This window comes from Amblyomma mixtum, chromosome 3, assembly GCF_055824585.1.
Source record: "Amblyomma mixtum isolate Tamu chromosome 3, ASM5582458v1, whole genome shotgun sequence".
NCBI lineage: Eukaryota > Metazoa > Arthropoda > Arachnida > Ixodida > Ixodidae > Amblyomma > Amblyomma mixtum.
This window is the reverse complement of record NC_143014.1, coordinates 387,184,727-387,206,988: the sequence shown is the minus strand read 5'-3', so window position 1 is coordinate 387,206,988 and position 22,262 is coordinate 387,184,727. Positions and strand designations below refer to the sequence as shown.

The 22,262-nt window shown below is 47.1% G+C and overlaps 1 protein-coding gene across 1 annotated transcript; it reads right to left on the bottom strand.

The window, feature by feature from the left end:
- Positions 1-1,278: 1,278 nt before the first annotated feature.
- On the bottom strand, positions 1,279-21,855 carry LOC149357113 (uncharacterized). The gene is made up of 6 exons (XM_089584436.1): positions 21,415-21,855; positions 19,519-19,590; positions 12,488-12,547; positions 4,631-4,728; positions 3,691-3,911; positions 1,279-2,859 (listed from the first exon to the last, which is right to left on the bottom strand). The coding sequence occupies exons 1-6, from the start codon at positions 21,650-21,652 to the stop codon at positions 2,739-2,741; spliced, it is 810 nt and encodes a 269-aa protein (XP_089440562.1). The 5' UTR covers positions 21,653-21,855; the 3' UTR covers positions 1,279-2,738.
- Positions 21,856-22,262: the final 407 nt, after the last annotated feature.

Here is a 22,262-nt window from a genome sequence, read left to right as displayed (position 1 = left end):
ATATGCGGGTGTGGCGTGTACACCTAGGCTACTCAAGCACCTTGACGTCTCTTTGAGTGTCCGTAATAAGAGGGCACATTACCGGAAAATACCGCGTGCAAACTCTTCAGCACTCTTATCATACTTGTGTCCCTTACGGTGTCTCGATTCTTGGCACGGTGACCGCCTGAAACCTGTCTCTCGCCCTAAAATTTCTTATGTACGCGAAAATATTAATTGCACAGTACTTTATATCCAGGTTTTCAAAACTTTTCGCTCCTTTATGTGAGATTCATATTTTGAATCTGTCTGATCTGATTATCGATGCTGGTATGTAAACGCTGGTGGCCTTGGTTTATTTACCTGTATGTCGGATAGGTAGTTTCGCGTTTCATGTTTTTACTGGACCTTACACGCCCAATAGTGCGTGCATTCTTGCAAGTCAAGTTAGTTTATGTTTTACCGAAGCTTCCTGCCCCAGTCAAAAATTCCTTCAGCCTATCGGTCTGAAGGCTGAAGGAACCCGTAATTTGGGCTTGTTGGGCCTGTCGGGCCTGTTGGTGATGGCCTGTCGGGCCTGTTGGTGATGGCCTGTCGGGCCTGTTGGTGATGGACCTGATGGTGATGGACCTGATGGTGATGGGCCTGTCGGTGTCAGACCTGTTGGTTCTAATGGCGTCGGCCTGTTGGCACAGATCCTGCTTGCAGGTATCGGGATAGTGTTAGGCCTAATGAGGGACGCCAGTCCTAATGGCGCACCATAGATAAGTTTTTTCATCACTCAGAAATGTGTGCTGCACATTGCGCATGATAACATAGCTTCTTCGATTAGTGCATCGCAAGCTGTTGCAAAAAGGCAGCGCCTGCTACTAATAATATTTTCCAATTAAGCTGGCCAAAAGGGTCTGTAATGCCCTACGATATATATACTGACAACCAGATTTAGGGCAAACGAAAGCTTTATTATAAAATAGAAACCTGTAAAGAGGAAGATGATCAGCAGTCAGAGCAGCAGAACCGAGGCGAGGCGCGAGATGAGAAGACGACGATCGGCAGCTGAAGCAGCAGAGCCGACGCGCGGCGCGAGACGAGAGCGTGAACTGTTCCGGGACCGGACCTGTCCTTGCCCGCTCTAACCGGCCTTCACAACTGTCAATAAAGGCCGTTACATCTTGGTGGAGGTGCGGGGTAGCGGAGAGACGTCTTTTCAGGTGATTTTGTTGAGGCGCCAGTAGTCAACGCAAAAGCGGATAGCCCCGTCTTTCTTGGTGACAAGGACGACGGGGGAAGCCCAAGGACTGTGTGATGGTTGTATGACGCCACGCTGCAGCATATCATTGACCTGGGTGTCGATAACCTGCCGTTCGGTGGCCGAGACGCGATATGGGCGTTGGCGCAACGGCGAATGGGCGCCAGTGTCGATCCGATGGGTAACAGCTGAAGTGCGACCAAAACGGTGGTGAGAGAAGTCAAACGATGACCGAAACTTATCTAGCAGGGCCGCAAGCTGGGTCTTCTCCGGTGGCGAAAGATTTGTGTCGATTGAGCCCACAAAGACGGCCTCGGGAACGGGATCAGGAGACGGTGAGGAGGAAGTAAGTGAAGACACTTGCAGGCGGCAGGAGTCGTCCTCAGAAGGGTCCCAGGCGACGACGGAAGCGAAAGGCTGGACACATCCCAAGCATTCACCACGAAGAAGAGTGGAGGGGCACAGGAATGGATTCGTCAGGGGCAAGGCGCTGCAGCCGGCTGAGACGGCAAGCACGGCGAATGGCAGGGGTAGACAGTGGCGAGAAGCAGAGGAGTCGGACGGGATGAAGATGACAGGGCCGTTGGATCCAGAGTCGCAATGAACAGAGGCGAGCACAGCAGAGCACGGCGGGATCATGACGTCATCAGCCACAGTCAGCTTGGAGCACAAGTTAGTGGAAGCGTTCACAGAGTCGTCGCCGAAGGGAAGAAGGGCGACTTCGGAACGAGCGCAGTCGATGACAACGTCATGTTGGGAGAGAAAGTCCCAGCCTAAGATGACGTCGTGAGACGGCCATGGGAAGACGATGAATTCAACAATATACAGAACGTCCTGAATAGTAACTCGGGCTGTACATGCCCCCAAAGGCGCAATAAGTTGCGAATTAGCGGCGCGAAGCATAAAACCATATAGCGGAGTCATCACTTTTCGTAACTGGCGGCACAATTTCTCACTTAGTACAGATACAGCAGCACTGGTGTCAACAAGCGCGAAAGCATCGGTGCCCTCCACAGAAACCGCGATCAAATTTGTCGGAGAAAGTCGAGGTCTTGAGCTTGGTGACGAGCAAGCAGTTCTTGCCTCCGGAACTGCGGGCACTAGTTTTCCGAAGGGGAAGAGGGACGACGGCGCATCGGGGAAACCGAGCGACGACGCGGAGATGGAGCACGGCGGCGAATATACGGCCTGAGATCGGAGGAAGCAGTGGTCTCAGAAGGCGAAGTGCGGTGAAAAGGCTGGGGAGGGGCGTAGGCGTAACCTCGAGGGTCAGTATTGGCAGCAGGGGACAACACTTGGCGGCGGCAGGGACGCATCACATGGCTAGGAATGCCGCAGACATAACAAATGGGTAGGTTGTCCGGTGTCCGCCATGGACGGAAACGTTGCGGTGGTGGCCAGGCAGGACGAAATGGTGTCGACTGCAGTGGATGCTGGTACGAAACGAACGTTTCTGGGCGGGGACGCCTGACGGCTTCGGCATAGGTAAGTGGCAAAATAAATTTATACATCATGACCTCCAATTTTTCGTTGCACGTCCCCCAGCTTCTGTGAGAGGTGCATGCGCACGGCTTTCAGTCTCTTCTCTGCAAGCTCCTTTGGTATGTCTCCCATGTAGATATGAAACAGAGCTGCACAATAGAACACAAAATAGGCCACATTTGAACACAACTAGATACATGATAAATGCAAAAGTGAGATTCAGAATTACCACTCTCATTGTAAAAACACAGAAACGAATGTTCGCCATTAAAGGGGCCATGAAGCCTACTTTCGTGCATACCCTTGTTGTAGCATTTAATTCCCAACACATTAAATTACAATACCCAAAACTTTCAGTTGATTCTGTGCGCCAGATATCTTTAAAACGATTTTCGTTTCTTTTGCGAACTGACTGCTTGTCTGGCAACCTCTGATTGCTGACGACACATGGGCCTACCCACTCCGCGTCTGCTGTGTGTTGTTGGATGCATTGAGATGCTTGCATGAAAACCAAAGACAGAGATTACTCGAAACAACAGGCAATGCTATTTATACATTCTGTGCAGATATGTCAATTGCACTATCTTTGTCGCAGCAAGATCGGAGAACGCGCACAATGACTTGCCACCAGTCGTTGAGAACGCTAATTTCACAACCAAATAGATAAATCAGGTTACTGGCAGAACGGATCTTAGCGAGAGCCACACAAACAGTGTGGAGATCTCTGAAAGTGCTGTGATAGAGCCTGCATGAAGAAACGTATGGGCATAACACACCTTGCAAAAACTAAACGTCACTTTTGCCCGACTTTGCAGTTTTGGATGCAATAAGGACATTGCAGTTGTTACAAACCTCGGATACAATGAACAGGATCTCCATGACTATCACGCTTTCTGTAAGTGAGCGCGACTGTATTTGGCTGAAGCAAAGTTTGATTGCCTAGGTGTTACTCAAAGCAAAGAAAAAAAAAGCACTAGCACCTTTCAGAGAAGACTTTTTCCGGTGTAAGTGCCGGTTTCGCCTCTGTTCTGCCAAGAGACCGGCACTTATTTGAAAGCACGCCAGTCACGCTGCGGCTCTTCAGCTCATCAGGTGTCCAATACACCTGAGTAGCACCGCGGCAGAAGATTGAGTCTGTTGGTGCTCTCAGGAGCATCTGCCAGGCACCAGGCTCCATCCAGAGCCCACTGCCTGCATAGACCTGCAGCAAACGTGGAGAATTTCGCATTTGTACACATTAACAGCAATGAATCAAGGGATTTTAAATATTTCATAACTTAAAACAAACAGCTGAAAAACATAAAAATTATGTAGGCATGAATGCACTCTTTTACAGCGAGCAGTGTCCAAAATCAGTAGATTTTTTATTTCTAGCCTTATAATTCGAAAAAAAAGAAATTGCTTGCGTGCAACATGAAATATATAGCACAATCTTCTGACAGTTCTAGCTTCTCTTCATTCCGAGTCAAATACCGCCAAAAGTTGAAATAATGTTCTCTGCCCCAATTCAAACAAACTTCAGAAATGAGAATAAATTTCACATACCAACAACTAGGCATACCTGACAGAACAAGGCAGCCTCCTCATGATCAAAAATTACTTGTGTACTAAGAATTTCCTCAGGACAAGAATAACTGCAGACCCATTATGGCATCGTCAGGTAATGAAGTACAAAAATGACAAATTAGAAATGCTGACCTGTGCCTTACATGATATTGTCTGAAACCACACATCTATGCTTTGCACACTACCCTTTTCGGCACACTTACTGGGACTAGTATAAGTTTCTACTGTAAGCTAGCATCATCCTCTAAACTGTACCCATTTCACTATGTACCAGCCCCAATTTAATTAAGAATCATTCACTCACTCTACTATGGTATTTGATACACTATATGACTTAAGAACACGCACAATCACCTTTCCATCATCCCTAGCAGAACCTATCACAGTGTCCTGCCCACCAGGCAGCTGGAGCTGGCAGTCCGCGGCGGTCTCCATCTCCTCGGCTGAGCATACTTTTTTGACAAGAAAAGGAAGTACACAAATATCAATGCACCTCAGCAGCACATATAAGCAAAAGCAAACTGAGTTCAGTTTGACATTGTGGGCTATCAAGTAAATGAAAAAAATTAAGTATTTTGCTCTCAAGGTAACAGTGAAAGCTTTGCACAGTAGAACCTCGCTGCTGAGTTGATGGGTGCTGCATTTTCCTGGCTGCTACACATTGTAGTGGTCTAGATCTGGCATGATGATAATAGGGTTCCATGCATTATAAACCCTGCTGTTCGTTGCATTGTAACTTCGGCCACATTCCTACACAGTAATACTTGTGAAATAACACCCCATGCCAGCCTAAATGAGAAACAGTGGCAGTCATATGTTTACTTCTAAAGCGGCTTTACTTGGCCTGGCATGTCTAGCACCACTGTGTTAGGCAGACGGCATTCAGACAGGCTGTGCCATCATCATCCACAGTGGTTGCACTTTTTTGAAGCAGTAGCTTCACTGCTACAGGTGCACGGCTGAGATCGCCATGTACGCAACATGACCTTCAAGTCTGCCACAAATAAAATAAACAAACAAATAAACCTCACAATCAGTGGGATTCAAACTCAGGTCCATTGGGCGAGAGCCAGGTGCGCTAACCACTAAGCTTCAGACCCACGGTGTGACAATTCAATAAAACTGGAGATATACAGCGTGTCCCAGCTAAAAGTAACCAAGCTTGTTAAAAAGAGGATGATCCCTAGCCGAGTGAGACCAACTGAGGGTTGTTGATAGTCGCGTGTCCTAGTCTGCAGTATTTAGCAAAGACTAATTAGCTAACTTTTTAATTATTGCTTTCAGGAAGAAATTGTCAATGCAGGAGTTGTAGATCCCATAGAAAAATAATCGTTTGCCTTGTTTGCAGCTAAGTACCACTGATACAACTTCTTTTATCTGACTTAAAAGAAAGCCCGCGAAATACAAAAAGAACCACGTGATAGGGAAGCAGTTACAGCGCTCCCAAACGAGCGATCAAGCAACGACATCCGCTTATGTTTGCAACGCTGTCCCGTACAGCTTTTGGCGTCTTGAGGAGGTGGCGAGATATGCACCAGGAACTGCTTATGCGTCATGGAAAGTGAGCGGGTGCTGCTTTTCAAGGAAGTGAAGCGCGGCTCGCATGGAGCGCTTTTTCACGCGTAACCTCGCCTCGAGTGATAGGAATGTGGCCGTGCCGCTAACTTGCACCGTCACGCGCTGAAGAAACGGTCGCCCTAGCGCCGATGCGAGAGTTAATTACGTATATCTCGCAACCATCACAAAACGCCGAACCCCGTTCGGGACAACGTTGCAAAGATAAGCGAATGTCTTTGCTTGGCTGGTCGTCTGGGAGCGCTGAAACTGCTTCCCTATCACGTGGCTCTTTTTGTATTTCGCGGGCTTTCTTTTAAGTCAAATAAAAGAAGCTGTATCAGTGGTACTTGGCTGCAAACACGGCAAACGGTTATTTTTCAAAGGGATCTACAACTCCTGCATTGGCACTTTCTTCCTGTAGGCAATAATTAAAAAGTTAGCTAATTAGTCTCTGCTAATTAATCATGTTTGCATAATAAAAAAAACATACTACAGACTAGGACACGCGACTGGCAACAACCCTCAGTTGGTCTCACTCGGCTAGGGATCATCTTCTTTTTTACAAGCTTCGTTACTTTTAGCTGGGACACCCTGTATATGTGCTTCTTGTATACTAACTGCTAGGTTACACAGCCGCTCATGCAATATCATGGTAATTTGTGATTCGAGCGATTCATGATTGATCAGTGACAGGCGATTTCGAGAGGAGTTTGAAGAGGAATAACAAGAGGAAGACGAAGAATACAAAGAGGAAGATTAGCGCTCCACACGCAGAAAATCTAACACCACGGGTATAGGAAAAAATCAGCTGTGGTTTAGCTTCGGTTAAACCTGGTGAGAAGCAGTAGTTTCACGTAGCTACGTGCGGCAAAGTCCAAAGAAACAACAATCTTTCAACAAGCCGAGAAACTAGAAACAAACAAAGCTTTGCAAAGCGCAGCCACATGAAGCTACCGCTTCTCGCCATGTTTAATCAGAGCTAAACCACAGCTAATTTTTTCTTCACCTATCCTTGTTTCTTTGTAATTGTGCTGCTAGTGTTAGTGTGGCTGGCGCGATTGATTTTGTCCTTCCGCACCTCATCACATCTTTTGTGACTTCTGGATGCACACAGCAGTGGCAACAAAGAGGACGAGGGCTAGCCTCCGCTGGAACCAACCATTATGTTGGCTGTAGCGGCATTAGACATTCTCAGAAAGTATGTTTGCAATGATCGCAACAGCCACATAGCCCCGTAAATTCTGGAGAAATGAGTAGTCCTCACCGGACGTAAGAAAATGCAGCAGACAATGCTGCATGATTTTTTCAAGTGCCAGCACTGCAATAAATGTGTTTAGTTCTTCATTCCTGTCATTTTTAAATTTGTCCTACTTCCTGCCTCTAATGTTTCCTCGCTCTTGCATTTTTTTTTTGTAGCAAGAGCTATTGGTCGCAAAGTAGCATTTTCACTGCGGTGGTGGTCACACCGCTTCTTGCGCCGCTGCCTAGCAACCGTTGCCAGATGGAGCCGCGCCATCTGGTGCAACGTCAGAGGAGGAGGAGAGCCAGAGATAGCAGTAGGCACAGCAAGAGACCTCCCAAATCTACGTACGCATTCACTGGACACCCAGAAATCACGCACAAGGGACCGGGAACAGGACTGCCCACGAGGCTGCTGGCGCGCAGCTAGAGGAAGACCGTCGGCATTGCCTTAACGTGAGCCGACCAACTCGGACCACCCTTATCGTTCTCCCATCCCGCTCATAATACCTGACTCTATCATCACACGCCTTTAACAAGAGCAGAGGGGTTTGTCGTGGGACTTTGTCCCAGACATTACTCCATCCATTCCTTCTGGACTTTCTCGCCCGGCCCAAGTTCTCGCTCACAAGGTGCGAGCCGGTGCAGCGTACACCCCGGACATCCCGAGTCGATGGCACCGAACCAGGATCGGCTGCCCGATTGCCCTGCTGACTCTGTTGATTTGCACCACCTGATCTGGACCTGTCCTGGCACTGCGAGCCTCTGCGCCTGCTACACCTCTGCCTACCACATCCAGACATACGATGACTGGACGGCCCCCAGTACCGACGCCAAGCGCAAGCTCAGTGCCCTGCTAGACTTCATGTCAGAGACCGACACCCTCACCTTCACCTAACCAACCCACTTCCCCCTTGGGCCTCAGGTCATCCTTGTGATTAAAGATTTATGAATGAATGAGCAGCGGCCTGTATAAGAGGGCGGTTCGTTGAAGCTGTTGTGGCCAGAGATGGAGAGCGAGTCGGAGAGGCTGAAACAAACCAAGCTTAGCTGTTGGAACGAAACAAGGCAAAGGCGACCAGACCGAGGAAGAACGTGCAGAACGTCTGAATAAGCGACGCCGTGAAGATGCAGCTCGACGAGTTCGCCTAGCCTCTGAAGGTCCATTACCTCTCGCTACGTATGTCTGGCATAGCTGAGCTAAGCCACAGCCAATTTTTTTTAGTCCCGTGAGGAGTACATCAGCAGGGTTATGCTGTATTAAAACTTGTAGAAACATTAATACTATGAGAAACACATCTCAGTGAAGAGTTGATCGGCTGCTACACTAACAGTAGTAAAGCTTTTTGACGGGCTAGTTGGTACATATTCATATTTGAAAGGGTGTGCGCTAAAAAAGACAAACACAGGAAAAAGATAGAGACGACAGGAAAGAAGCGCAACTTCCAACTTTAATGACGACAAAAGAAGCCAGGCGCACATATATATCCGCTGATAAACAGATATGAGCTGCGTGATGGAGCGTGACCCCATCAACCAAACATAAGACAGCGCAAAAAATGCATATCTAAGTGACATTAAAAGAAACCCAAGAAAGTGAACATATCAAACACCTGCCGAGATAAGGTAAAAAAGTGGGATTCGTATCGGCTGACAACAATGCATAACAACATGGGAAAACAGAGCTGTATGAAAGATGACACTGAAAAAGAGGATAACACCATAAAAAAGGCTAACAACATGACGAAATTTTTAACAAAGAACAAGTGAAAGATGGAGATAAAAACCGTGTAAAGGGTGGTAAATAAAGGCACATTGGAACATCTAAAAGGACAATAAAACATAGAGAGGCGAACGGGTTAATAGTCTAGATGTACCCATCCAGAAAGGCAAGTTCATTTCTAGACAGGTTAATGGAAGGCGTGCTAACGCACTTGTCTTTCCTGAGGTGAATAAAAAAGGCCTCGATTACTTCTCTTTCTGTCTTGTCCTGAGCCTTAGCTAGAAACTTGGTTTCATTAAACTTGGGGTAGCAGTTCTGGCAACTGCTGCAGTGTAACGGAAGGTTACCTCCAGACCTGTTCTTCATGGTGACGTTGTGCCTGCGGGCGCGCTCATTGAAACATTTCCCGGTTTGACCCACATACACTTTGCCGCACGTCAAGGGAATCTCGTACACAACATTGGCAGTGCATTGTGTGTACACGGTTTGATGCTTGATATTACAGGCCTTCTTAACACGCTTCCTGGTCACCATCGGACATAATTTCGCCAGTTTGCAAGTAGCCGAAAAAACTAGCCTAACCCCGTGACGAGACGCAACTTTCTTTAAATTGTGTGAAAGACCATGCAGGTAAGGTATAACCTGCACAGGTTTCCGTTCTGTTTGATGTTTAGCATGCTCCGAGGCGGTCAAAGGAGCTGAGACCGGATGCCTCGAAATATTCTTTTCAGGTAAAACGCATAAGCCTGCTTGTCCACTACGTTCCATTGTGTCTGAAAGGGATACGTGGCAAAACGTTGTGGGTGACTTCCTTCGGTGCCAACTGGACAGAATAGCTGGCGCTTACCCTTACCGCGTTCGAAGCTCAAAGGAAGTGGTGCAGGTACTGGAGGGAGGCAAGGTATCGGCCACAACTGGTTTTTCAATTGACGTTGAGGACTTATTTTACTCTGTGCCTCACGACGGGTTGTTGGATGCTGTTCGTGAACATTTGGAAGAATTTGGCGAAGTCAGGTTTCAAAATTCTGCCGGTGTCACAACTGAAAAATTTCTGGACCTACTATTGTTTTATTTGGATTCCACTGTTATTTGCTTCCAGGATGAGTTTTACTTGCAAAAAGCCGGAATTTGTATAGGTTCCTCAGTCGCACCGGTCTTATGCGGAATTTTTCTGGCGTCATTTGACCGGCGCCTTGAAGCTAGCTTGAAGGACACAGGGATAACATGTATTTTCAGATACGTCGACGATTATCTTGTCCTTCTTAACGCACCTTCATACTGTGCTGCTGATACACTTGTAGTCCAAATTCTCACTACCTTCTGTTCTTCATCGAGGGGTCTAAAATTCACGCATGAACGAGCAGATCATGATCGACTCCAGTTTCTTGACTTACAGCTTATTTTTACAAATGATCATGTGTGTTGGTCTTATCAGCCGCACTCAAAGAAGTCACTTTTGCCCTATGATAGTGCCCACTCCAAGCTGGTAAAGCTTGGCATAGTATCTCTTTGCATGAAATCTGCATTAGAAAAATCCTGCGGCCACAAGATAGGTGAAAGTTTCCAGTGCCAGATCGACCGAATTTCTGCTGCAGGTTACCCTGCAAATCTGGTCACGAACATGTCTGAAAACCTTTTGCAAAAAATTAAAAACTCGGAGCATGCTAAACATCAAACAGAACGGAAACCTGTGCAGGTTATACCTTACCTGCATGGTCTTTCACACAATTTAAAGAAAGTTGCGTCTCGTCACGGGGTTAGGCTGGTTTTTTCGGCTACTTGCAAACTGGCGAAATTATGTCCGATGGTGACCAGGAAGCGTGTTAAGAAGGCCTGTAATATCAAGCATCAAACCGTGTACACACAATGCACTGCCAATGTTGTGTACGAGATTCCCTTGACGTGCGGCAAAGTGTATGTGGGTCAAACCGGGAAATGTTTCAATGAGCGCGCCCGCAGGCACAACGTCACCATGAAGAACAGGTCTGGAGGTAACCTTCCGTTACACTGCAGCAGTTGCCAGAACTGCTACCCCAAGTTTAATGAAACCAAGTTTCTAGCTAAGGCTCAGGACAAGACAGAAAGAGAAGTAATCGAGGCCTTTTTTATTCACCTCAGGAAAGACAAGTGCGTTAGCACGCCTTCCATTAACCTGTCTAGAAATGAACTTGCCTTTCTGGATGGGTACATCTAGACTATTAACCCGTTCGCCTCTCTATGTTTTATTGTCCTTTTAGATGTTCCAATGTGCCTTTATTTACCACCCTTTACACGGTTTTTATCTCCATCTTTCACTTGTTCTTTGTTAAAAATTTCGTCATGTTGTTAGCCTTTTTTATGGTGTTATCCTCTTTTTCAGTGTCATCTTTCATACAGCTCTGTTTTCCCATGTTGTTATGCATTGTTGTCAGCCGATACGAATCCCACTTTTTTACCTTACCTCGGCAGGTGTTTGATATGTTCACTTTCTTGGGTTTCTTTTAATGTCACTTAGATATGCATTTTTTGCGCTGTCTTATGTTTGGTTGATGGGGTCACGCTCCATCACGCAGCTCATATCTGTTTATCAGCGGATATATATGTGCGCCTGGCTTCTTTTGTTGTCATTAAAGTTGGAAGTTGCGCTTCTTTCCTGTCGTCTGTATCTTTTCCCTGTGTACGTCTTTTTTAGCGCACACCCTTTTAAACTACACTAACACTGATGGCTAAAAAGATAACTGGTGAAATAATGAGGGCTAAGTGACAAGTGACAACCGTGGCCGCAGTGGCTCAGTGGTTATAACGCTTGGCTGCTGACCCAAATGACGAGAGTTCGATCCAGCTGCGGCAATGGAATTTCGATGGAGGCGAAGTTCCAGGGGCCCGTGTGCTGTGCGATGTCAGTGCACGTTAAAGAACCTCAGCTGGTCGAAATTTCCGGAGCCCTCCACTACCACGTCCCTCATAGCCCGAGTCGCTTTGGGACGCTGAACCCCCATAAACGAGCCTTAACGACACAGCAGAACACTGCGGAGCGAGAGCAGTTCAGAAAAATCGCATATCCTGCCAAAAATGAAAGGGACAGTACAGCAAGCCTCATAGGCAATGCAAAAAGAAAAAAAAAGACGTCAGATTCAATTAACTGCGCATCTGCTGAAGGACAGCAGGAACACTGTGCCAGAAAACTTTTCAACCTGTACACGGTACAACGCCTAACAACTTTGAATGTACCAGACGACCAGAATAATGCTAATATATTTTGTTAATTCACAAGAAAGGGGATGTCAATCAATTAAAAAGCTTTTAATTATTAGATAACTATGGGAAAGAAACATGAAGCTTAATGAAAAGGCTTGAAATGCAACTGAAGGCAGGACGACAAGCTATCGAAAGGTATAGATGTAATCACACAGTAGAGTAGGAGAGCGACACAAAGTAGAGATAAAAAGTACAGAAAGAAATGGGGCCTGGGAAGGGTATGTAACCAATTTCAAGAAAGGTCAATGTAGCACATACAGTCAAAGTTAGGGGCACAGCAGAGATGGTGGAAGGATGAGAGTAGAAGTTTCAGGGGATAAGGCGCCCTCAAGTGGCACAGGACAGGATTAACAGGCGCTCATTGGACAAATCCTTTGTTTGCAGTGAACATTTTCTTAGGCCGATTTGATTATGAAAAATAAAAAATGGCATGCATCACAAGAAGGTTCGCTCACCAAACTCGTCTGGCCCACTGCCACTAGCCCCATTGATGGATGTCATTGCTGGGGCCAGTTCTGTGAATTAGGTATAGTTAGAGTTCATGTCCTTACACCAAAATGCACATCAAAGGTACTATATTCACACAACGGATGAGGTCACAAAAAGATCTCTAGCATCACCTCAAGTAAAGGCAGTGTCCGCATGCTGAAAGCATTCACACATGAGATGAAAACAGCAGATCTTGTCCTAATAGAAAAAAAACGCCCTCCTCTTTCCATCTGCAGACACCAATTGGTTGGCGTCAATTCGTGACGTCAAGCCACATAATGCACAGTTCACCCTCAAGATTTGCAATTCAGTCCACCGTGTGAATTCACCTGAAGATGACTTCCAAGAGCACTTACTTTAAGCTCTAAGATATACATGCATGGTGACACCTACAACATGCAATTTGATGAAGTAGCTTAGCTAAGAAAAAAGGGATGAGCAGCACACATGTGAGCTACTCAGGAACAAGAACCAGAGCTAATGTTTTAAACAGTTACTAGGCACATTACCATAGCATGAAAATGCACACACACCTCTCAACTGGCATGTTAGAAATACAAAACACTTCAGTAAACTATCTACACAACAATAGCAAACCTTGCAAACATACACCACCTGGACTTTGTGTTTCCCAAATATAAGACATTCATTTTGTGCACAAAATTGCAACAAATAAACAAAGTAGCAGTGCCACCTAATTGGCCATTTAGAAACAAGGAGCAGAGGTATTATGAACAGCAGAGTTAGTTGTTGGCCTGGTTAGCATCACTGATTTAAGTTCATAGTTTTCCAGCCCTACGGAACACACACACATACATGAGCCGCCACGGCAGTTCAGTGGTTATGGTGCTCGGCTGCTGGCCTGTTAAGACACGGGTTCTATCCTGGCCGCGGTGGTTGCATTTCGATGGAGGCAAAATGCTACAGGCCCGTAAATGCAAACTGCATGCAGGAGATCTAAAGAATGAGGACAGGTTCCAAACTTGTCAAGCACTGCAGTGATTGTACAGAGATTTTCAAGTGTGAAGATCCTTAGCAGAAGCAAGCCACTTGTGAAGGGACAGAGACGCATCATATTGTCACGTGCTTCCACAGAATCTCGACGGAAGAAGCAGAAGATGAAGGACTGACCGGCAGGGAGAAAGGAAGAGAAAGAGCTGAGGGACGCTGGTAGGCTGCCTGCTTCCATCCTGCTCCGACCGATCCCCTCTGTGAATAAACCCCCGTGCGTGCTAAGCACGTAACAGTTTGGTGAGAGGTGCCGGGTATCGACCACGGAGCATTCCATCTACCGAAGGAGCCGTAGACTCGCAGGCTTCCCACCACTGCCATCGGACATGCCTGGAGACGACAATGCCGAGCAACCCGGGATATCCACAGCGAACAACTGGCCACATTATCGAGAGCCCCGCACATTTTTTGGTAAACCTGAAGAGGACGTTGACGAGTGGCTGAAACACTACGAGCGGGTGAGCAAATACAATCGCTGGAACGCTGCTACTAAACTGGCTAACGTAGTGTTTTTCCTTGCCGCCACCGCCCTTGACTGGTTCGACAATCATGAGGATACACTGAGTTCATGGGCTACATTTACGACCGAGGTCAAGAAAAATTTTGGGGATGAATCGGCTAAGAAGAAGCGTGCGGAACAGACATTGCTTCACCGCGCGCAAGTACCCGGAGAAACTTGCACGGCATACATCGAAGCCATCTTAAAGTTATGCAAGCTAGTTAACTCCAGTATGCTTGAAGAAGATAAAGTCGGCCACCTTCTAAAAGGAATTGCGGAAGATGTTTACAATTTCCTGATTAGTAAAGAGAGCCTGAGCACAACCGCTGATGTTATAAAACATTGCAGAACATTTGAAGCTCTTAAGCTGCGTCGAATCACCCCTAAATTCGGAAGATTGGCCAATGTCACCTCTATAGCCAGTGTTGAAGCCTGTCCTCCAAATTCTATGGCTGATATGATTCGAGAGATTGTGCGCGAGGAATTGTCAAGATCCCGGGACACCTTCTGCCGCACAGAATATCCGCGGCACAGTTCTGCACCGGAGGACGATGTTGCCGCCCTGTCGACTTCGTGGGCTCAACCTAAGGGCACTTTGCCCATGGACGATCGGAACATTGCCCAACGTTATGGCCACCAGCCGACGGAAAGGAGGCCCACTTACCCAGAAGACGTGGTTCGTCAGCAGCGAGATCCTGGCTCCAGCCAACGTCGCGACTTTGTTCGCCAGGACTTTTATGGCGGTCGCTGGCGCTCTCAACCTTTGTGCTACCGATGTGGTATTGCAGGGCATATCGCTAGATATTGCCGCCGTCGTTTCCCGACTTCTCAAGACTGCCAACCCCCGGCGCCTACTTACGGACAACTGCACACCGCGCAGCAGCGACCCCCAACGTCCGCTTGGGACCCGTACCGTCCGAGCACTTTGCGGAGTTCATCACCTGCATCTGACCGCAGTGTGACGCCGCCACCTCAGCGCCAACGGCGGTCACCTTCTCCTCGACGTCGTGCATCCCCTCCGCCTCAGGGAAACTAGGAGGCGCGGCCGATGGAGGTGAGGCCGCCGGCGAGTCGATGACGTCCAATATACCTCTGCCCGTGTTTATGTTGAAGAACAAACTGGAAGTGTTTATTGATGGTGTGAAAACAATGGCTCTTGTGGACACTGGTGCTACCGTATCCGTTATGAGTTTGAGGTTTAAGAACCGTTTAGGTAGGAAAGTGATGTTTAGTGGTGACCGTGCAGCGTTATTCCGTGGTGTCGGTGGTGAACCTTTGGTTCCACTTGGTGTGTGTGCTTCGGATGTTGTTATTGGTGGTCTAACGTTTAGAACAGAATTCGCAGTGCTACCACGGTCAACGCATGATGTGATTCTTGGGATTGATTTTCTGCAAGAGTGTGGTGCAACTTTAGACTGTCGTACGGGAGAAATTTCTTTGAATTCTTCACTACTTTCAGCTCTTGTGGATAACTCGACACCGGATTTTGGAGCATTTGCGGTGGAAGAAGACACTATTGTACCAGCTTTCTCCGCAGCATTCGTGCGGGTTTCCTCTGTTCACAATCAGTGCGAATCTTTTGAAGCTGTGGCAGAGCCTACGACACTCGCCTGCTCTAAGAAGAGTATCGTCGTGCCTCGTTGCGTCGTTCCCGTGGTGGGAGGCCGTACCGAGCTGTGGACAGTGAACCACTCTGAAGAGCCAGCTGTGTTGCCCCGGGGCCTCAAACTCGCCCGTTTCGAGGAAGGTGTGTCAGGTTCCGTCGCGACGTTAACCAACTCTGTCAGTGAGCAGCAAGTGAAAAGAGATATGGAGACCCAAGTTAAGACTATGATTAATCAGGCTCTTCCCACAACCGAGCGTCGCACTCTAGTGGAACTCCTTCTGAAGCACGTGTTCGTGTTCGACTTTGCCAAAGACGATTCTACACCACCGCCTACCAGTCGTATTCATCACACGATCAACACCGGCTCCGCACCTCCTATACGCCAGAAACCCTATCGAGTCTCAGCCACTGAACGTAAGTTAATAGATGACCAAGTTCAAGAGATGCTAAAGCGAGGCATAATTCGAGAGTCTTCCAGTCCTTGGGCAGCTCCAGTTATCCTTGTTAAGAAAAAAGATGGCACATGGAGGTTCTGTGTTGACTACCGTCGCTTAAATACGGCCACGAAGAAGGACGTCTACCCGCTTCCACGTATAGATGACGCAATTGATTGTCTGCACTCCGCTTCGTACTTTTCTTCTATTGATTTGAGATCCGGCTACTGGCAAATCCCCATGCACGCTGCAGATAGGGAAAAAACGGCATTCATAACACCAGACGGACTTTACGAGTTTAACGTCATGCCTTTCGGATTATGTAATGCACCTGCAACATTCGAGCGGTTCATGGATACAATCCTGCGTGGCCTCAAGTGGCAAATTTGTTTATGTTATTTGGACGACGTTGTAATTTTTGGCAAAACGTTTAGTGAGCACAACAGCCGCCTAGATATTGTGCTTGATTGCATGGAACGAGCTGGCCTTATCCTCAATTCCAAGAAATGTCATTTTGGGAACCGTGAAACAATTGTTCTTGGTCATTTAGTTGATAAAGAAGGTGTTCGACCAGATCCAAAGAAAATTGAAGCTGTCAAAAGTTTTACGGTGCCTCAATCAGTGAAAGAGCTGCAGAGTTTTTTAGGGCTCTGCTCGTACTTTCGACGCTTTATAGCTAGGTTTGCGGACATCGCTTACCCACTCACGTGTTTGCTGCATAAAGATGCACCGTTCCATTGGACCAGCGAATGTGACGCAGCTTTCCGACATCTGAAATTTCTTTTGACCTCGGGCCCCATCCTACGCCACTTCTGCCCATCTGCACCAATTGAAGTGCACACTGATGCAAGTGGTATCGGTATCGGCGCTGTACTTATACAACGCCATGGTCACGATCAGCACGTGGTAGCATATGCCAGCCGTTCATTGAGCAAGAGCGAAAGAAATTACACGGTTACTGAGCAAGAATGTCTCGCCGTTGTTTTCGCTGTCCAGCGCTTCCGCTCCTATCTGTACGGGAATGCTTTCACCGTCGTGACCGACCACCACTCGCTTTGCTGGCTAGTGAGTCTTCGTGACCCCTGTGGCCGGCTTGCTCGATGGGCTTTGCGCCTACAAGAATTTAATTTCACTGTGGTGCATAAAAGCGGCCGTAAACACTCAGATGCCGATTGTCTTTCCCGCTTGCCGCTTCAAACGACTGATGACGACGCAGACAACTTTGATGAATACTTGGCGTCACTTTCACAAGCCTTCCCCGATCTTGAAGTTTTCCGAACTGAGCAACGCAAAGACCAAACATTAACCTCTTTGTTTGATGCCGCTCAAGATTCTGTAAAGAATACTTTTTGCATTCGCGACGGTTTGCTTTATAAGAAGAATTTCGCTTCTGGAGGAGCACGCATGCTTCTTGTCGTACCCGAAAACCTACGCATCACAGTTCTTGAAATGATGCACGACGACGCCACGTCTGGGCACTTGGGAGTGACACGCACACTCCACCGCACACAACAACGATTTTACTGGCCTAACATGCGTTCAACCATCCAGCACTATGTAGCCAGCTGTGTGCAATGCCAGCGCTTTAAGCTGCCGACTTCAAGTCCACCGGGCAAACTGCGGCCAATCACACCTCCAACAGCCCCATTTGAGCAAGTTGGCATTGACCTCCTTGGACCTTTCCCACGGTCCTCGAAAGGAAATCGATGGATTCTTGTGTGCGTAGACCACTTAACCCGTTATTGTGAGACCGCCGCGATACCAGCTGCTTCTGCGTCTGAAGTATCTAACTTCTTACTTCGATTCGTCATTCTTCGCCACGGCCCTCCTGCAGTTCTCATTAGTGACCGTGGACGCCAATTTACAGCGGACGTTGTTGAAGAACTTCTCCGCCTCAGCAGCTGCAGTTTTCGCCACTCCACGCCATATCATCCCCAAACGAACGGTGTGGTAGAACGCACTAATCGGACGCTCACCACCATGCTCGCTATGTACGTCGCTGCAGATCATAAGGACTGGGATGGCGTCCTCCCGTTCATTACTCATGCATACAACACAGCGCAACATGAGACAACTGGCTACAGCCCCTTTTACCTGCTCTATGCTCGCTCACCTCGCTGCGGCCTTGACACCATTCTACCATTTTTCATCCACGACGAACCTTCTCTTGCGACCACACTCTGCAGAGCTGAAGAAGCTCGCCAGCTTGCCCGCGTTCGAATTTTATCTTCTCAAGAGCGTTCCAAGAACCGCTACGACGTCCAACACCAAGAAGTTTCTTATGTTCCTGGTGACATTGTGTGGTTGTGGACCCCTCTACGCAAGCGTGGTCTGTGTCAGAAACTGCTATCCCACTACACTGGACCGTTTGTTGTGTTGGAGTGCATAAGTGACGTTAATTACGTTATATCACGACTAACTGCTAGTGGTCGACGGTCACGCCAGTCTCAGGTGGTGCATGTAGCCCGCCTCAAGCGATTCCATCCCAGACGGTCTACGTAACTCGCCCGACGGGCTCCGTCTGCGAGGAGGGAAATGTCACGTGCTTCCACAGAATCTCGACGGAAGAAGCAGAAGATGAAGGACTGACCGGCAGGGAGAAAGGAAGAGAAAGAGCTGAGGGACGCTGGTAGGCTGCCTGCTTCCATCCTCCTCCGACCGATCCCCTCTGTGAATAAACCCCCGTGCGTGCTAAGCACGTAACAATATTAAAAAAGCTGGTTCACAATGTGCGAGCAATACTTCAGTTGTATCATATAACACAGAAATGATGTTTCTTTCATAGTTTTGATGATAAAGGTGTGATAAGTTTGTTTTTTTCCTGCTCCGCTGGTCTGAAGGCATTTAAGCAGTGTCTGCGCCGTTAAATAACCAGTTGTCAGTGAGCGCTGTGTTTTATCCTTCTTCCCAACTTCAGTAAAACGGCAAGTTGAAGAAAACAGCGCAGCAACAGGCACAAGAAAGAAGATGGGACAGGGGCTGACTAGCAACTGAAGGTTTATTGAAAAGGAACACTTAAAATATACTCTCTTCACAACCAAGAGCGTGCATGAGCTGCGCGAACAACACTGATAAGCTATCAACTTCAGTCATGGTGGTCAAGATTCAACAGTTCACAGCCATGAACGGCCATCCGTCCTTGTTAATGATTGTGAACTATTGTATCCTGACCACCATGACTGAAGTTGACAGGTTATCAGTGTTGTTTGCGCAGCTCATGCACGCTCTTGGTTGCGAAGAGAGTATATTTTATGCATTCCTTTTCAATAAACCTTCAGTTGCTAGTTAGCACCTGTCTCATCTTCTCTCTTGTCCCTGTTGCTGCGCTGTTTTCTTCAAGTATCCTTCTTCCCTACTTTGGTCATGCACCGTTGCACTGGAAAACTACAAATTTAAAGTACTCTCAACATTTGCCTGAACAATTTAGCACGTCTAAAATATGCTTACCTTCTGGTAGCCTCCAGCTGCTCACGATGATGGTCTCTTCTAATTCATGATGTGACAAGCAAAGCTGCATCCCTGCAAAAAAAAGAAAGAACCAAAAATTTCCTAATATAAGAATCTTGGTGGGCACACGTCTAATAACAAATCTTTTACAATCCTCAATGAGCACAGACATTGGACAGCTCTGTACAAAGAACTTATGTCCAGTCACTTGGCTCAAACCAAAATAGTGAGAAAAAAATCCGCCCTTCCCTGGCAGCGCGAGCATATTTTAACAGCCTGAGCAACAAATTGTTCTGAAAGTGGCTAAAAATGCATTCATTACAAAAAAGACATCGACTATTCATGCCAACTAAAATTCCTCAAAAGCAAGCAAATAATATACAAACAAAAATTCCCATTCCCGCATCTCACAGCAATGGCCAGTGCTGCTGTCTGGCTTGAATCCTGCCTTACAAGCGGACCTACTGGTGTCAGCCATGGGGACGGCCATTCAATTGCTTAAAACCACAAGGGCGTTTGTAGATGAAGACGCGGCTGGAGGTGGTTGCACATCACTCCCTTTGTCTTCCCTCAATTGTGCCATGGCAGGTGGCCGACAAAGTAAACTGAGCGAAGAGGGCAGGCCCAGCCTATAGTCTTTTTCAGCCTCACTGCTGTGCACAATTTGAAAGGCATAGTTGCTAACGGCCGATTCTTCGTGGGCTACATAAGCTAGATCACAAACTGATGATGGGTGCAGGGGTCAAGTGGATGCAGCTAGCACAGGAAAGGGCTAATTTGGGGAATATGGGAGAGGCTGTCGCCCTGCTGCGAGTATAGTCCGGCTGATGATGATGAAGGATGATTGAATTCCAATGAATATTTCACTTTTCTTACCCTTGGTGCAAATCGCTGCACAGTCCCATAAATGTTGGTTATAAGAGTATACATCTGATTAAGAATGAGAGGGAAATACTACACTACTGGCATGATGCAGCAGCGTCAGTGTTAAGTGAAAGAATAAATTCTGGTTCCTTGCTTACAATGTCGCTGGATCTATGCTATCTTCCAGTAGAATGCATGAGAACTGGTGTAATGCCTCGCACAAAGCGCAGACGTTAAGGAACATGCACAACTTGTTCTTCCAGAGAACGAAAAATTCCAAAGTAGTGGTAATGACCATCGCTCATCACTGCTGGATCACTATGCCTCTGCGTCTTTAGTAATTTTCTAGAATCCGTGGGTAACTCTGGATGGTATGGTTTCAGCACTTTAAGCAGGGAATGCAGGTGAGAAGCAGGCAATTGGCTATTAATTGCCCACACGCGCAAGTCGTGCTCTAGACATTGAGTAGCGGAACCAGACTCAGGTGTCATCCTATCTTCATAACCCACCAACTCCTCATTGTCAGAAATTCGCGACAACTCTTACGTTGCACTTTCTATGTCAGGGATGCTGCTAGCGGTGCTAAAATCTGACAAGTGAGAACTGCGGCTTTCAACTGCGTCCTCGACCGGCGCTGATAAAGAGGATAAAATAACATTATGCGATGAAAAGGCACCTTGAAACTGTTCTGCTCCTGTTGCGCACAATCTGCTGCCATGACCATTATCAAGACTGACAACTGCCAAACAGGGTAGCATTTCGTGATGCGTACCCGCAAAAGCCGGCTCTCACCATCGTGGGTACCCTTGACGAAAACAGTTTTCTAGTTCGTCGTGAACAGCCTCTGCTGTTCTTCGGCGTCGTTGCCGAAATGACACCTCGATTAGCGAACACTTCATTCTCTTCATAATACAACGAATGTAGCACTTTATCAAACTATCACGCAGGGCATGGGTAACATATATACACTACTGGCTTTGTGCCAACCAACACAGGTCACAGCACAACAATGCAAGTCTAGAAATCACTCACCATTGAGGTCATCCTCTGGGCAAGCCTTTGTTGTTTCAGCTGAATTCCAGTGAAACCACAACGAAACACAGCAGTGCGGGCACGACGACCGCCAAAAAACTGTACTAGAAGAACAAAAAACGTGAAAATCTTGCCATGACTGCCGCTGACACGCGAGTTCTCGGACCAGCGCACGCCGCAGGATTGGAATTTGTCTCTCGGCGCGGCCGCGAGTAGCCGCGGTTTGGATTTGGACCATTAGACTGCAGGGCGTCAGTGAAACCAGAACTAAATTTCTTCGGCAGTTTTAATTTTGTCTGCCTGTTTAATTAAAAACAAAGTAATTCCAGCTGTTTAAAAATATTTCAGATAGAAATATATCTTTCTACCTTAGTGTCACCATTTGCATACACACCACATGCAAACTTGCAATCGAAGTAAAAATTAATAAACAAATTAATACTCTCACGGTGAGGGGAAGTGATCTGGTACCGACTTTTCTATTTGGGCTTCAGAAATAGCCAGAGAGGGCAGATTAACTTATAGCATGAATGTTATAGCAATGCCATCGTATGTGGTTCAACATTTATTCATCATTTGACAATATTGCTGCAATGTGAAAAGACCACTTCAGAGCAACGTTATCAGCAAGTTGCTTGGTAACATAGCAGCAACATTATCTAATGTTGAAGAATGTTAGCGCAACATAGTACAACATTGGCAATGTTGTGGCAACGTTGCAGTTACATACTGTGCTACTAGGGATAGCAGCGAGGCTCTATGGTGAGGCAGCTATGACATATAATGTTCACCAGCTGCTGCACCTTTCTAAGGCTACGCGCATGTTTGGCCCATTATGGGGTGTGTCC